General features: G+C 36.4%; 1 protein-coding gene across 1 annotated transcript; it reads right to left on the bottom strand.

The window, feature by feature from the left end:
- Positions 1 to 952: 952 nt before the first annotated feature.
- Positions 953 to 8,661, bottom strand: LOC133530049 (uncharacterized). Its single transcript, XM_061867865.1, has 7 exons — positions 8,089 to 8,661; positions 6,550 to 6,705; positions 4,475 to 4,684; positions 3,851 to 3,989; positions 3,243 to 3,403; positions 1,849 to 1,975; positions 953 to 1,134 (listed from the first exon to the last, which is right to left on the bottom strand). Exons 1-7 carry the CDS (start codon positions 8,315 to 8,317, stop codon positions 960 to 962), a joined length of 1,197 nt encoding a protein of 398 aa, XP_061723849.1. The 5' UTR covers positions 8,318 to 8,661; the 3' UTR covers positions 953 to 959.
- Positions 8,662 to 14,747: the final 6,086 nt, after the last annotated feature.

Below are 14,747 nucleotides of genomic sequence, written 5' to 3' on the forward strand. Positions count from 1 at the left end.
GAACGGTTTCTTTTTCTCTTAAGAAAATTCTAGTACCTATTATTCTGAACTAGAATAATAAATTGCTTTAATGAATATATATATAGGTACCTACATTACTTTGGTTCGATATCAGTATTAAATGTATTTATTTTAAAAAAGTTTTTAAATAGTTACCTACATATTCTTAAATATTCATTGTTTGTGAAATAAATTCACCTTAAAATAAACAGGCCTACATTTAGTATGTTTGGCTAACTTATCGTAAGCCAAATGGTTCCAGAAGTCTAAATACTTTGAATGATTTAATACCAATAAGTGTTTCATTGGTACATTATTCATTCATTCATTATAATTTAAGCTCTTATAATTAGACTGCATCAATATTATCTTCCTATACACTACAATTCGTAGGAACGCTCTGTCTCAGTTCCAAAGCTCATTAACTAGGGTTAGCAACAGACATTAAATTTAAAGTAAGCTGACGCCACGCGTGTCCTGCTTGTTAGTGAAGTCTAGGATGAGTATGACACAGGAGGGTGGCTTTATTGCATTTACCTTTAAGGTCATACTCCTGTGAAGAGTCATGTAACAGTTACAAAATGGGATAGTATGAAATGGTCATTTTTGTTGTCACAAAATCAGCGTTATGTAGGGAAAGAACTGTCTTAGAGTGTTATTGGATAGATTTGGGTCGCGTTTTATAAGACTTGTAATTGTAACTGTAATCCCTGTTTACCAAAAAACCTGTAGAAAGAGAGAAAACAATGCTTACAGGATACACGCTTGTTAGAAAATGCGTCCTTGGAAAGTGTTTCCAATAGAGCATTTAAGTCATAGAGTATTGCAACCTTAGAGTGGCCTGCTCTTCTATTTGATTTAAAAAAAATTGCCGTTGATATACATTTTCACAATTCTCTTTACAAGCTATAATTATTTGAGACGTAAAATATGGAAGCAATGAAAGAAAGTCAATGTTTCTATAGCTCATCTTTGTCTTTATCCAGCTCACTAAAGTGCACAGCATGTCTGACCCCATGGGCCAGCACCACCAAGCTCAGTGCCATCGGATGCCAGCTGCACGGGTTGTCCAGTACCTCCCGCGACAGTTCCAAGATGCGCTTTGCTTTTTCTGGCTCCTTCTCTAGAAGGTACCTGAAAGAAAACAGAGCACTTTTTTAACTAACTTTAAACACAGTGCCTCAAGTAATTGCTTGTACAAATTAGTCTCGGTTATACCTACGAATAAACAACAACATTTACTAGTTCTTCGGTGAAGGAATACATCGGGAGCTAATCTGCATACCTATTAATATCTGGAAATTAATTTAAAGGTGTTTGTGAAGTGTATGGATTTTATCCTCTTAGAGGCTTGTGCCTGGATACATATCCAGCGCTATAAGCTGGGCTGGTGATAATAATGATGATGACTTAATGATTCTCGGTCCTCATTAAGTTCGGAGCATACAGATGAATAAGTTTTGGCAAAAAAATAATTTTTGGTACAATTTTTATCGCTGACTGTACAATTCTGAAAACCCGAAACACAATTAGGTTGCGTTGATTTATCATAGAGTTCCTATGCCTACCTCCTGTCTCCATCATCAGATCAGTTTGATGGTACCATAATATTGCATTGTCACCCGACTTACATATGTATGCAAATTTTGAGCTTCATCGGAAACCGGGAAGTGGGTCAAATTTAACTTGCAAGATTTGTCCCGTACTAACAGGGTAAGTTAAATAAAAGCTTGTAAAAACTTAACTAAACAACGGTTGACTGACAAAAGCTGCGGCTGCAATTGGAGCTGGAATTGAAATTATCAAATAGTTACTTTTCAATACATAATTAGTTACATAATTTCTTACCTAGTGCGATTGACTTCGTAGTTGAAGTTCTCTGCGATGCAGCCTCGCTCGTCGATCCACGAGACGACTTTCCGGAACCAGTGGCGGCGGAAGAACTCCTGGTAACCCAGCATGCCACACAGAGCGACTGAAATTTTTTTTAATGATTCTTTAACGAGTGAGCAACAAGCATATGGAAACTTGGAGAGAGTCAAAATGAGGATGGGAAGAAATTGGAGATGACCTCGGGTTTCTTTTTGATGCAATTGGAAAATTATAGTAAGCCTCAAGATATCTGAAATCTAGAATTCACAATAAAGTTTTATCCGCAAAAAAAAGTGATCATAGCCTCCAGTGCCCGAGGCCGAATACAAATATAGCACAAAATGAAATATTTAATATCTACTGCTGAGTGTCCACAACACAAGCTTTCTTGAGCTTATTGTGCAGTCAATTTATGTAATAAATGTCCATGAATATTTATGTATTTATAGTACTTATTTTGACTTTTTTCGTCGCAATATTATTCACTTTCTGATACAATAGTTATAAGTATAGAGTAGGTAATACAATTTTATCTTGGCATTATCACGTTATAAACACGGTTGCATTTTTTATGTAGTACCTACAAGCAGTATCATGAAGTATCAAACAGAATTCATGGCGTGAAAAAAGCTAGGTATAAAACTAGAAAGCTTTTATAGAGCTTTTTATGTCTCGAAGAACATAACTCTGTGGATATACTAAAACCTTCGAGCATGTCACGCTATGAGTGTACGAGAGTTATAAAAAAGTTATCCAAAGAAGCTATTCAATGAATTTTCATTTATAATTACCGTTTTTACGTGCTCTGGTAGCATCTGGGTAATGGTGGACGTGGATGGCCTCATTATCTTAAACACTGTTAACTTGAGACAATCTTACTGTGGTCTAATACATCCAGTGGGTCTAGCCAAGGTGACAATATTACATCGACAAACGCCAAACGAAAACATCTATCGGATCACAGTTATATTTCAATTGGCGATTTCTAGCAATGATTGTTGGCTAGGTTCTAGATGTCTTTGTTAAAGTACCCGCGGCGCGCGAGGTACACCGCCTCGCGGCACATGCCCACACACAGCGCCTCCGTCAGCCGCTCGTCCCTTACTGTTAACATGGGACTTACTGTGCTCCATCCAGATGTCTCTGTTGAAGTACCCGCGGCGCGCGAGGTACACCGCCTCACGGCACATACCAGCACACGGCGCCTTCGTCAGCCGCTCGTCCCTTACTGTTAACATGGGACTTACTGTGCTCCATCCAGATGTCTCTGTTGAAGTACCCGCGGCGCGCGAGGTATACTGCCTCGCGACATATCCCCGCATACAGCATCTCTGAAGCCGCTCTTTAATTACTGTTAACATGGAACTTACTGTGCTCCATCCAGATGTCTCTGTTGAAGTACCCACGGCGCGCGAGGTACACCGCCTCGCGGTACATGCCGGCACATAAGGCCTCCAACAACTGTTCGTCGTCGTCCGGGTTTTGCATGTAACAACGGCGAATGTGGCGAGCCATCATTATGTTCAACACTCTGTTAATATTAGTAAACTTTTACTTTACAAATATACATATTTGCTTGATTTCAGGCATTTGTTAACGTTATGTATCCTATATGTATTTTTATAAATAATATACTAGTGTCTGTCCGTGACTTTTCATCTAAATCGGTTCAGCGGTTTAAGCGTGAAGAGGTAACAGATAGACAGACAGACCGAAAGAACCAAACCAATGACCAGTATCTTACGCCGAAAAAAATGTCATACTTATGTACCTATTCAGAATTATAGGAGTTTAAAACTTTTAGTTTTACTACAGACATATTTACGTAACGTTATAGAGGGTTTCAAATAAAAAATCAAACTATAGTATATATATAACATATCTTGGGTACGGTGACAGCTATCATCTCAATACAATTTTGCGCTTATAAAGTAAGGTATGAATTGTATGGAGATGGCATAGTATTCTTAAGACTCGCCTGTGACTGAGACTGTATGAGAATGAAGGTGCGCGCGCATACAGGATCTTCGGACAAAACTGGTCGTACACGCACGGTCTTAAGGTCTGCGGGTCTTCCAGGGGCGTGGGGTTGTAGATTATTTCACCCATGCAGTAATCTGGATGGAACACATTGAAATATAGTCTGTAGAAACTGGCGTCGGAAGTATAAAGTGTTGTTACTTGTCAGATTACATTGTTTAAATCTCCTACACCACACCTGCAATTCTCAGCAAACAGCACTAGATTATATATAGTAATAGATTTTTTTTTATATTTATAAATAATTGTTTGTACTGTCTAAAACAACTAACTCCTGAAGTCAGTCTAATTAGACTGTTTCCCTTCACCTACTTTTTTTCCGGACCGATACGACCTTCAAACCTTTAAGAAAAGGGTATTAAACTGTATTTCTCTGGTGTGGCAGGTGTCCATGGGCGGCGATAGTCGGTTACCATCAGGGCATCCGTCCGTTCGTTTGCCTCCTATATCATACAAAAAGAGTTTCAAGAGCTGTGTGAATGTATCTGATTAGTCATGCGAAATTGCATGGTTCTCACAATAGTCAACGATACCTTAAATTTTAAATACGCTTTAACATTACCTGAATCATCAATATTAATAGTGAATGTCTGAGACTCTATAACATCCTCAGTATACTTTAAATAAGTCTCTTTCGGAAATTTTACTTCATCCATATCTTGTTCGAATTCGTTGAGAGACACGTTGCTCAATATCCATTTTTTGAAAAGATTTCCTTTAAATTCACCAATGGATTCTACTTGGAGATCCTCTTCTAGAAGAAGATGACTAGCTGAAAAAGAGTCACAAGTATAATCACAAAATTTAAGTCTAAGACTTAACTATTTTGGCTCGCAACAGGTACCAAAGTCACACTTCAGGAAGTGCTTATTCACACTGGGTTAACTGCTGCATTGGACAGTCCATTCGCCGTTTTCGTACATTTATGTACAGTCAGCATCAAAAGTAGCGAATGAAACAACGCGTTAAAAGTATCTGATATTCCGGATAACTTTTCCATATATGGATTTTCTAAAATTCGCGTTAAAAAGTATATCTTTTACAATCAGAGTTGTTTTATGTTGAAGACATCACTTTTTAACACGCTTTTATTAGGTCAACCTGTATGTAACTATGTAATGGAATCTAATGTTACTAATTTAACCATCTTCCAAGGATCGTAGCGTCATGAAAATTGGCAGCTGTATGTAGTTCTGATGACAATACAACAATATGGTACTGTCGAACTGATCTGATGATGGAGCCGGAAGATATGAACTGGAACTTCATGATGAAACATCGTATCATAGCTGTGTTTGGATTTGTTAGAAAAGTCTTGTAACGACCTTTGACCACGAATAGGTTTCAAGGTCTGATGATGAAGCTGGAACATAGGCACTGGCATTCCATGATGGAATATCGTATCATAAACGTGTTTTTCTAGTGTGTTTTGAACTATTAATTTATTGTTAAGCTGTTACAGAATTTTGATGCTGACTGTACTTATTATCTCGTATTTTAGTAGTTTTAACACAAGGTGCTCCACTTTTGAATGGAGCAGACCATGCAGTGTTTTTTTTATACCACGTCGGTGGCAAACAAGCATACGGCCCGCCCGATGGTAAGCAGTCAGTGTGGAAGCATGCTCAACAAAATTGTGACCAGAGACAGGAAAGCGCATTGTAAGGTGTCTTCGGCACGTGCTAAAGCAACAATGTTGTTTAAAAAACAACTATCATATCGCGATAGTATTAAGGTTCAAATTTATGTAACAACTCATTCGGAGAGCAATCAGCCCGGGCATGCAGGTAACATTCTTTGGACATAACAAAACGTGTTATCTCCAAATGAGCTGTCTCATGAATTTCAACCATATAGGATGGTAAAACTGCTTTTTAAACGGGCTTGTCCCGTTCACATATGACCTTGTTAAGAATACCTTTTGCTTGCCAGATTAGGGGTTTGAGCCCAAGAAATAACCTAAGAAAATTCCAATTATATGCGATGTGATTTCATAGGGTCCGTGCAGGAGTACACTACCTAACCCTCGATCGGGATCGGGGGGCTTAGTGTTGTTCCAGTTCCAGTCGAATTTTGGGGTACCGTGTACAGTCTTAAATTGCTTATAGAAAAAATCTCTGCCGTATCACAAAAAATGTGTAAACTAACTAACTAACTGCTTTGGTGCAGCGATCCAAAAAGAATCTTGGTCTCCGAAACGAGGGAACGCCACCTGTCCCGATCCAGCGCGGTTTCCTGCCATTAATTGGCATTCAGCCGACGCAGGTCCGCCTCCACAACATCATACCAGACCAGCGGTACCTAAAAACGCGGTAAAAATGTGCAAAAGCCCTGGAAAACTGTATTGGAGATACGGCAATGGAACTGCTACCGTATGCTGTGTTTTTCATCAGAAGGCACGAGAATTGCCGTATTTTATGACAGTTACGGCTGACAGGGCCGGAGCTTCTGGCGTTTCGTTGTCTATGGACACCACGTGATCCGATCAGCCGTCATAGAAAGAAAAATTACACGTCGGTCGCCTTGGCCCGGGCCCGGCCCAGTCTAGCGTGAGTCATCCTTTACTGTATCAGGTACAAAACCGGGGAGGTCTATCTTTATTATCACTAGATTTATGTGATTTATTTAACTACTTACCCCTTTTCAGGATATGCCCCCAGTCCAGAGGCTTAACTTTATTGGAAAAATAGTGTGTCATAATATTATCCGCTTGCAATATGACACTCTTCATTAACTTCTGTTCGTCCTCCTGTATTTTGTTCTTGTTTTCGATCATAGTTCTCTTGAGAATAGCTATAAAGGTCATCGTAATTACCGGTAACTTACTTAGTTGAAACTTTTCAGGTTCTTATTATAACCATCTATTATCACTTCCGGAATCCATTACAGAAAATGCTAAGGAGATATATATTAGACACACGTACATGTATATGTACGCAAAAAGTTTATTCTCAAACATGCAATAGAATGTCGTCATTACGTGCGTTATAACAGACTTCAAAGTATAACGTTTCGGGCGGAGCAACTCGAGAAAACTGTAATGGATTTCATACAAAATTGAAGGCCTAGGCCGGGAAGTAATTTTTTTAATGACGTCTGTGTTCATGAACAGGATAAACAGCTGGATTCAGCTGAAATGACGAAAAAAATTAAAAAATAGAATTCTATTTTCAAATTTCTTTCGTCATTTTTTTTCGTTTTTAAGGGTTCTGTAGTCAACTAGGAACCCTTATAGTTTCGCCATGTCCGTCTGTCTGTCTGTCTGTCTGTCTGTCCGAGGCTTTGCTCCGTGGTCGTTAGTGCTAGAAAGCTGAAATTCGGCATGGATATATAAATAAATAAAGCCAACAAAGTCGTAGAATAAAATCTAAAAATTAAATTTTTTTGAGGGTACTACACGTAAAGTGGGGGTGAATTTTTTTTTCTGCTTCAACCCTATCGTGTGGGGTATCGTTGGAAAGGGCTTTCAAAAATAATATGGGTTTTCAAGAAACTTTTTTTGATAAAGTGAAAATATTCGGAGATAATCGCTCCGAAAGAAAAAAAAAATGTGTCCCCCCCTCTAACTTTTGAACCATAGGTCCAAAAAATATGAAAAAAATCGTGGAAGTAGAGCTTAAGAAAGACATTAAATGAAAACTATAGCGGACATGATCAGTTTAGCTATTTTTGAGTTATCGCAAAAAGTTTTCCCTTCATAGTAAAAAGACTTACTAGCTTTAATTAGGTACTGATTATGCAAATTTGCCTATTTGTTTAATTCGGGTGAAAGGTACCGTTTCATCCCTTGGTTAAAAATTTACTATACTTTAAGCTCCAGTTTAGCTTATTGTGACGGAAGAGTAACTACGGAACCCTACACTGAGCGTGGCCCGACATGCTCTTGGCCGGTTTTTATTTATTTATTATTACTTGGAGGTTCACATTCGGACACACATCTAGACACATTAGGACACGAAACAATGATCATGACCATCATATTTTTATTATTATTATTTCATTGCATATCTTTGAGAAAAGCACTGTACATGCCTGGCCGTGAAAAGGGCTTGTCGGCTTCGTATCACTATCCGGCCTCCCTACGGTCCGCCGTCTATACCTACTCATCCGGCAAGCCCTTATTTCCCGGCGTCTTAAATAATGTACTATTTCTTTAGTTATTGGTTGAACACATACCTTTCATATAGAACATTCCCAAGGCCCTATTGATATCTGTTCTGTTCGCGAACAACACGAAATATCCAAGCATCTTATCTAGACTCCGCAAGTAATAATTGGCGTCCTCACTATCTGGGACCACTTCTTCAGGCTTTAGATATTTTTCTGGAAAACTTTCACCTTTGTAACCTTTACATGAAAGTAATTGAAACATTAATAAGAATAGAATTAAATAGTTCATAATCATGGCAGCTACTATTACTATACAGGCGAATACTACTGAGCATTTGGATTGTGAAAATGTAAGAAATCAATTTGAAATGGACATGTTTTCATTAAGTGGTTTTATGCTCAGTGGTTGAGTATTTTTCAATGAAGCGAGAGGATGTAAACGTTTAAATAATTAAGAAAGACATCAAAAGACATTACGGTGGGTATATTTTATACGTTTAAATATACTTTTGAACTCATTTTCATAGTGTTCGTTTCGTGTTCAACAAGGAATAAATAAGTATCACCATGTTCCTTCTATTTCATTGATTCTTAGTAACGTTCAAACGTAGTAAAGCCTATATTCATTAATATGATAATTTATGTATATTTAGTCTATAAAATCAGTGAAAATAGAAAGATTCTGTTGCCCCCAATTAAATTATGTGGGCTGTTGGATTGATGTGGGCGATGTTCCAATGTTAGTGGGCGATTTTGACATCTAAACTTTTCATTCTCGATTAAATTGAAGTGTCCAATTTAATTTATGTTTTGCACTAAAATAACCTATCAAAATAAATCTATATTAAACTTAAAGTAAATTTACGGACAGCTTATTTTATTCAGTAGAAGAGTTAAATGTTTTAAACAAAAACACTTTGTTAGGCACCTAATTGACATTCATCGAAGCTGTTTAAGATAACACTAACTTTCAAAGGAACTGCCCACACCCCAGCCTTGGAAGTAATGTTTCCAAAGTTGAATTGAAATGTGCAAAGAAGCATTAAGTCTTATCTCGATGAGTACAAAGTTAATTTTACAACGGATTTATTTAAAGAATTTAAATCCCAAATACCTTGGTGGGTTGACAATTGTTATTGTTATTCAGTTTTAAATGTTTCGTTTAAAATTTGTTTATGCGTAGGAAATTCCGGCTAACACTTGACTTTAGCAGATGAGAATATGTTTTTTTTTTGAGAATAAATATTCTCAACCTCAGATTTTTTTACCTTGGATCTTTTTTACCTCCTTATTATTATTTCGAGACATTCGGAAAATTGCGGGGCACTTCTGGATGCGATTAGCTCAGGATCGGGACAAGTAGCGTACTGGAAGAGTGGCCTATGCTCAGCAGTGGGCGATAAAATGCTGATATGATGCTGATGATGATCATTTCGCGGTGCAGCTTCACATGCAAAGTGCCTAAGTGTCATTATAAACGTAATTTGACTTTTATAATGGCATTTTACACTCGGTCACTACATAAGTCTGTGAAGAGCCAGCAGAGCTTGCTTGAACCGACTCTTTATATTTACAATACGGCCCATGGCCGAATTGCAGCATACACACAAGCACAGGTGACATGATTATTATCATCATCATCGACGACATCTGTTTTAATTACTTAGTACCTGGGCGACCGAGCTTTGCTCGGTTATAACTATTTATTGTAATATGGTGGTGTATAGGTGATAATCTTAACTACATTTTTTTACTAAATTAAACTTGTCTAAAACAATAAAAATTATATATAAACTTGAACATATAAAAAAAAAACAAAAGTTAGTCACCGGGCGAGATTCGAACCCGTAACACTCATTTAGCAGTCCGCGTCTTAACCCACTGGACCAGACGGACAGTGGCCGGCAACACGAGATCACAGAAATATATATATATATATATATATATATATATATATATATATATATATATTTCTGTGATCTCGGAAACGGCTCTAACGATTTCGCTGAAATTTGGTATATGGGGGTTTTTGGGGGTATACAATTTGGGGGAAAACGCGTGTTTTCGAGTTTTCATGCGTTTTTCTTTCGACGCAGAATATAGTCGCTAATTTCGTGTTGCCGGCCACTGTCCGTCTGGTCCAGTGGGTAGCAATTCTTGTATATATATATACAAGAATTGCTCGTTTAAAGGTATAAGATATGTAATGTTTAAAAATATTACAGCTAACAAATGTTACAAAACATATCTTCTAATAAGCCTAATTTTGAAGCTCTTGCCTATCTCATTCAACTATTATTTGAGAACTGATCGAAATCCCACCAGTGTATACGTGCTCGAAGCTACTCAACAATTTGTTGGCCGATCGATTGGATGAAATATTGGCTACACGATGAATTTATAGCCGCCTGTGCTTGACTGATAGATTACACGTCTCAGCTGCTTACTTTACTTCACATAGCTCGTATCATACTTCTCCTTCTAGTGATTTTAGAACATAAAGTGTGAGGACAAAGGATACTAATTGTTTGAGTTTCTTTTGAGTTTTGAGTTTCCATTATATTTATATATCCATTATCGCAATGGAATAGGAATTTGAACGACTATTGCTTTTTCTTATTTATTGTTTTTTAGGTACATTATTGAATGTAGTCGTAAAGGAGCATTTACAATGCAAACTTCCTTTCCCTGAAGTAATCAAAAGTTATTTTAATACTTATCAAGGCCTGCCAATTACCATATGGAAATTGGAAATTAACTATGGCCGAGCAAGCGTTCCTGATTGTCCGACCCAAGATCGAATGTTGGATACGATCCTCAAGGAATGAAATGTAAAAGAATGCGTTTTTATTTTTATTTTGTTTTATTTACAATACAATACAGCATATATACAAAGAATATAGCATATTAAGAAGAGGTAAACAACATGCGGTGTTATCGCTAAAAAGCGATCTCTTCATTTATTTATTAAAACTTTATTGCACGTCAAAAAAGGTATAAATGGCGGATTTAATACCTCATGGCATTCTCTACCAGTTAACCATAGGGCCAAACAGAAAAATGTCAAGGTGGGTGCAGTGAGAAGCGTTTAGAAACAATCAAGTAATACATAATACTATATCTTATCTAGATATTTCATATTCAATCAATTTATTCATTTTATAAATGATTATTGGCCTAAAGTAAACGTTAATGCAAAAATAAAAGTACCTACTTGATGCAATAGGGCAATACTCTCTGGCCGTTATCTTTCTCCCAGGTTAATCGACATCCGATGTCGGATCGAACAATGTGAAAACGCTCATTGTAACAAATTCTATGTAAAAAAATCTATGTAACTACTGAACCTGCTCACAATTTTTTTTGAGAATGGGTACAGTATTGCGACCTGTAGAATAGAACATCCGGACATACGGAAGCAGCTTGCCCGGAGACCTCCGCTAACGCTTCGGTAAATGATGTGCACATAATCTCACAAAAAAAAAAACTTATCCTGTCTTCAGATCGTTTTACTTCATTTATTCTTAGTAACGTTCAAACGTAGTAAAGCCTATATTCATTAATATGATAATTTATGTATATTTAGTCTATAAAATCAGTGAAAATAGAAAGATTCTGTTGCCCCCAATTAAATTATGTGGGCTGTTGTTGGATTGATGTGGGCGATGTTCCAATGTTAGTGGGCGATTTTGACATCTAAACTTTTCATTTTCGATTAAATTGAAGTGTCCAATTTAATTTATGTTTTTGCACTACAATAACCTATCAAAATAAATCAATATTAAACTTAAAGTAAAACGGACAGCTTATTTTATTAAACAACAGTAGAAGAGTTAAATGTTTTAAACAAAAACACTTTGTTAGGCACCTAATTGACATTCATCGAAGCTGTCTAAGATAACACTAACTTTCAAAGGAACTGCCCACACCCCAGCCTTGGAAGTAATGTTTCCAAAGTTAAATTGAAATGTGCAAAGAAGCATTAAGTCTTATCTCGATGAGTACAAAGTTAATTTTACAACGGATTTATTTTAAAAATTTAAATCCCAAATACCTTGGTGGGTTGACAATTGTTATTGTTTTTCAGTTTTAAATGTTTAGTTCAAAATTTGTTTATACGTAAGAAATTCCGGCTAACACTTGACTTTAGCAGATGAGAATATGATTTTTTTTGAGAATAAATATTCTCAACCTCAGATTTTTTTACCTTGGATCTTTTTTACCTCCTTATTATTATTTCGCGACATTCGGAAAATTGCGGGGCACTTCTGGATGCGATTAGCTCAGGATCGGGACAAGTAGCGTACTGGAAGAGTGGCCTATGCTCAGCAGTGGGCGATAAAAGGCTGATATGATGATGATGATGATTATTTCGCGGTGCAGCTTCACATGCAAAGTGCCTAAGTGTCATTATAAACGTAATAATATAAATAAGCTAATTCATATCCATCCATTACTGTTGTATAAGTGTAAGATAGAACTCACAAAATGGCTGAAACAACTAAGTTATGATGATACGGAGTCATTATTGTACCACGTGAATTATTAACTATACGTAATATATAGGCTGAACACATACATTAATCCACACACACACACACACACACACACACACACACACACACACACACACAAATATACGAATGTATATATGTATATATATATATGTATATATATACATTCGTATATTCACTCATATATTCATATATTAATTAGGCTAGAACATAAATCAAATAGCATATATATATATATATATATAATAAATATAGCTATAAATCTTTCATGTACTTATGGAATATTTCCCTACTACTAAGTAAAAAGACTGTAAGTTATGGAGGAGCGGGGCATCCTGATACAGGTTCATTCACCTAAAAGGAAGCTCCAACCACTTATGTCAAATTGTAAACCTTTACTTTATAAGTAAAATAAATATTTTTCATTTTTTTTTTTTTTTTTTTAAACGTAATTTGACTTTTATAATGGCATTTTACACTCGGTCACTACATAAGTCTGTGAAGAGCCAGCAGAGCTTGCTTGAACCGACTCTTTATATTTACAATACGGCCCACGGCCGAATTGCAGCATACACACAAGCACAGGTGACATGATTATTGTCATCATCATCGACGACATCTGTTTTAATTACTTAGTACCTGGGCGACCGAGCTTTGCTCGGTTATAACTATTTATTGTAATATGGTGGTGTATAGGTGATAATCCTAACAAAAATTTTTTACTAAATTAAACTTGTCTAAAACAATAAAAATTAAAAAATTATATATAAACTTGAACATATAAAAAAAAACAAAAGTTAGTCACCGGGTGAGATTCGAACCCGTAACACTCATTTAGCAGTCCGCGTCTTAACCCACTGGACCAGACGGACAGTGGCCGGCAACACGAAATTAGCGACTATATTCTGCGTCGAAAGAAAAACGCATGAAAACTCGAAAACACGCGTTTTCCCCCAAATTGTATACCCCTAAAAACCCCCATATACCAAATTTCAGCGAAATCGTTAGAGCCGTTTCCGAGATCCCTGAAATATATATACAAGAATTGCTCGCTTAAAGGTATAAGATAATTATGTAATGTTTAAAAATATTACAGATAACAAATGTTACAAAACATATCTTCTAATAAGCCTAATTTTGAAGCTCTCGCCTATCTCATTCAACTATTATTTGAGAACTGATCGAAAACCCCACCAGTGTATACGTGCTCGGAGCTACTCAACAATTTGTTGGCCGATCGATTGGATGAAATATTGGCTACACGATGAATTTATAGCCGCCTGTGCTTGACTGATAGATTACACGTCTCAGCTGCTTACTTTACTTCACATAGCTCGTATCGTACTTCTTCTAGTGATTTTAGAACATAAAGTGTGAGGACAAAGAATACTAATTGTTTGAGTTTCTTTTGAGTTTTGAGTTTCCATTATATATCAATAATCGCAATGGAATAGGAATGTGAACGACTATTGCCTCTTCTTATTTATGGTTTTTGAATTTTAATAGGTACATTATTGAATGTAGTCGTAAAGGAGCATTTACAATGCAAACTTCCTTTTCCTGAAGTAATCAAAAGTTATTTTAATACTTATCAGGGCCTGGTAATTACCATATGGAAATTGGAAATTAATTATGGCCGAGCAAGCGTTCCTGATTGTCCGACCCGAGATCGAATGTTGGATACGATCCTCAAGGAATGAAATGTAAAGGAATGCGTTTTTATTTTTATTTTGTTTTATTTACAATACAATACAAAGAATACAGCATATTAAGAAGAGGTAAACAACATGCGGTGTTATCGCTAAAAAGCGATCTCTTCATTTATTTATTAAAACTATATTGCACATCAAAAAAGGTATAAATGGCGGATTTAATACCTCATGGTATTCTCTACCAGTTAACCATAGGGCCAAACAGAAAAATGTTAAGGTGGGTGCAGTGAGAAGCGTTTAGAAACAATCAAGTAATACACAATACTATATCTTATCTAGATATTTCATATTCAATCAATTTATTCATTTTATAAATGATTATTGGCCTAAAGTAAACGTTAATGCAAAAATAAAAGTACCTACTTGATGCAATAGGGCAATACTCTCTGGCCGTTATCTTTCTCCCAGGTTAATCGACATCCGATGTCGGATCGAACAATGTGAAAACGCTCATTGTAATCAAATTCTATGTAAAAAAATCTATGTAACTACTGAACCT

This window comes from Cydia pomonella, chromosome 22 (assembly GCF_033807575.1).
Source record: "Cydia pomonella isolate Wapato2018A chromosome 22, ilCydPomo1, whole genome shotgun sequence".
NCBI lineage: Eukaryota > Metazoa > Arthropoda > Insecta > Lepidoptera > Tortricidae > Cydia > Cydia pomonella.

What these genes read in the sequence shown, in the direction of transcription:
- LOC133530049 (XM_061867865.1), bottom strand. Translation starts at nt 8,317, where the DNA reads ATGATTATGAACTATTTAATTCTATTCTTATTAATGTTTCAATTACTT. An exon ending in GGGAATGTTCTATATGAAAG is followed by an intron (nt 6,706 to 8,088) that starts GTATGTGTTCAA and finishes TGACCTTTATAG; the next exon opens with CTATTCTCAAGAGAACTATG. An exon ending in TACGAAGTCAATCGCACTAG is followed by an intron (nt 1,135 to 1,848) that starts GTAAGAAATTAT and finishes GTTTTCTTTCAG; the next exon opens with GTACCTTCTAGAGAAGGAGC.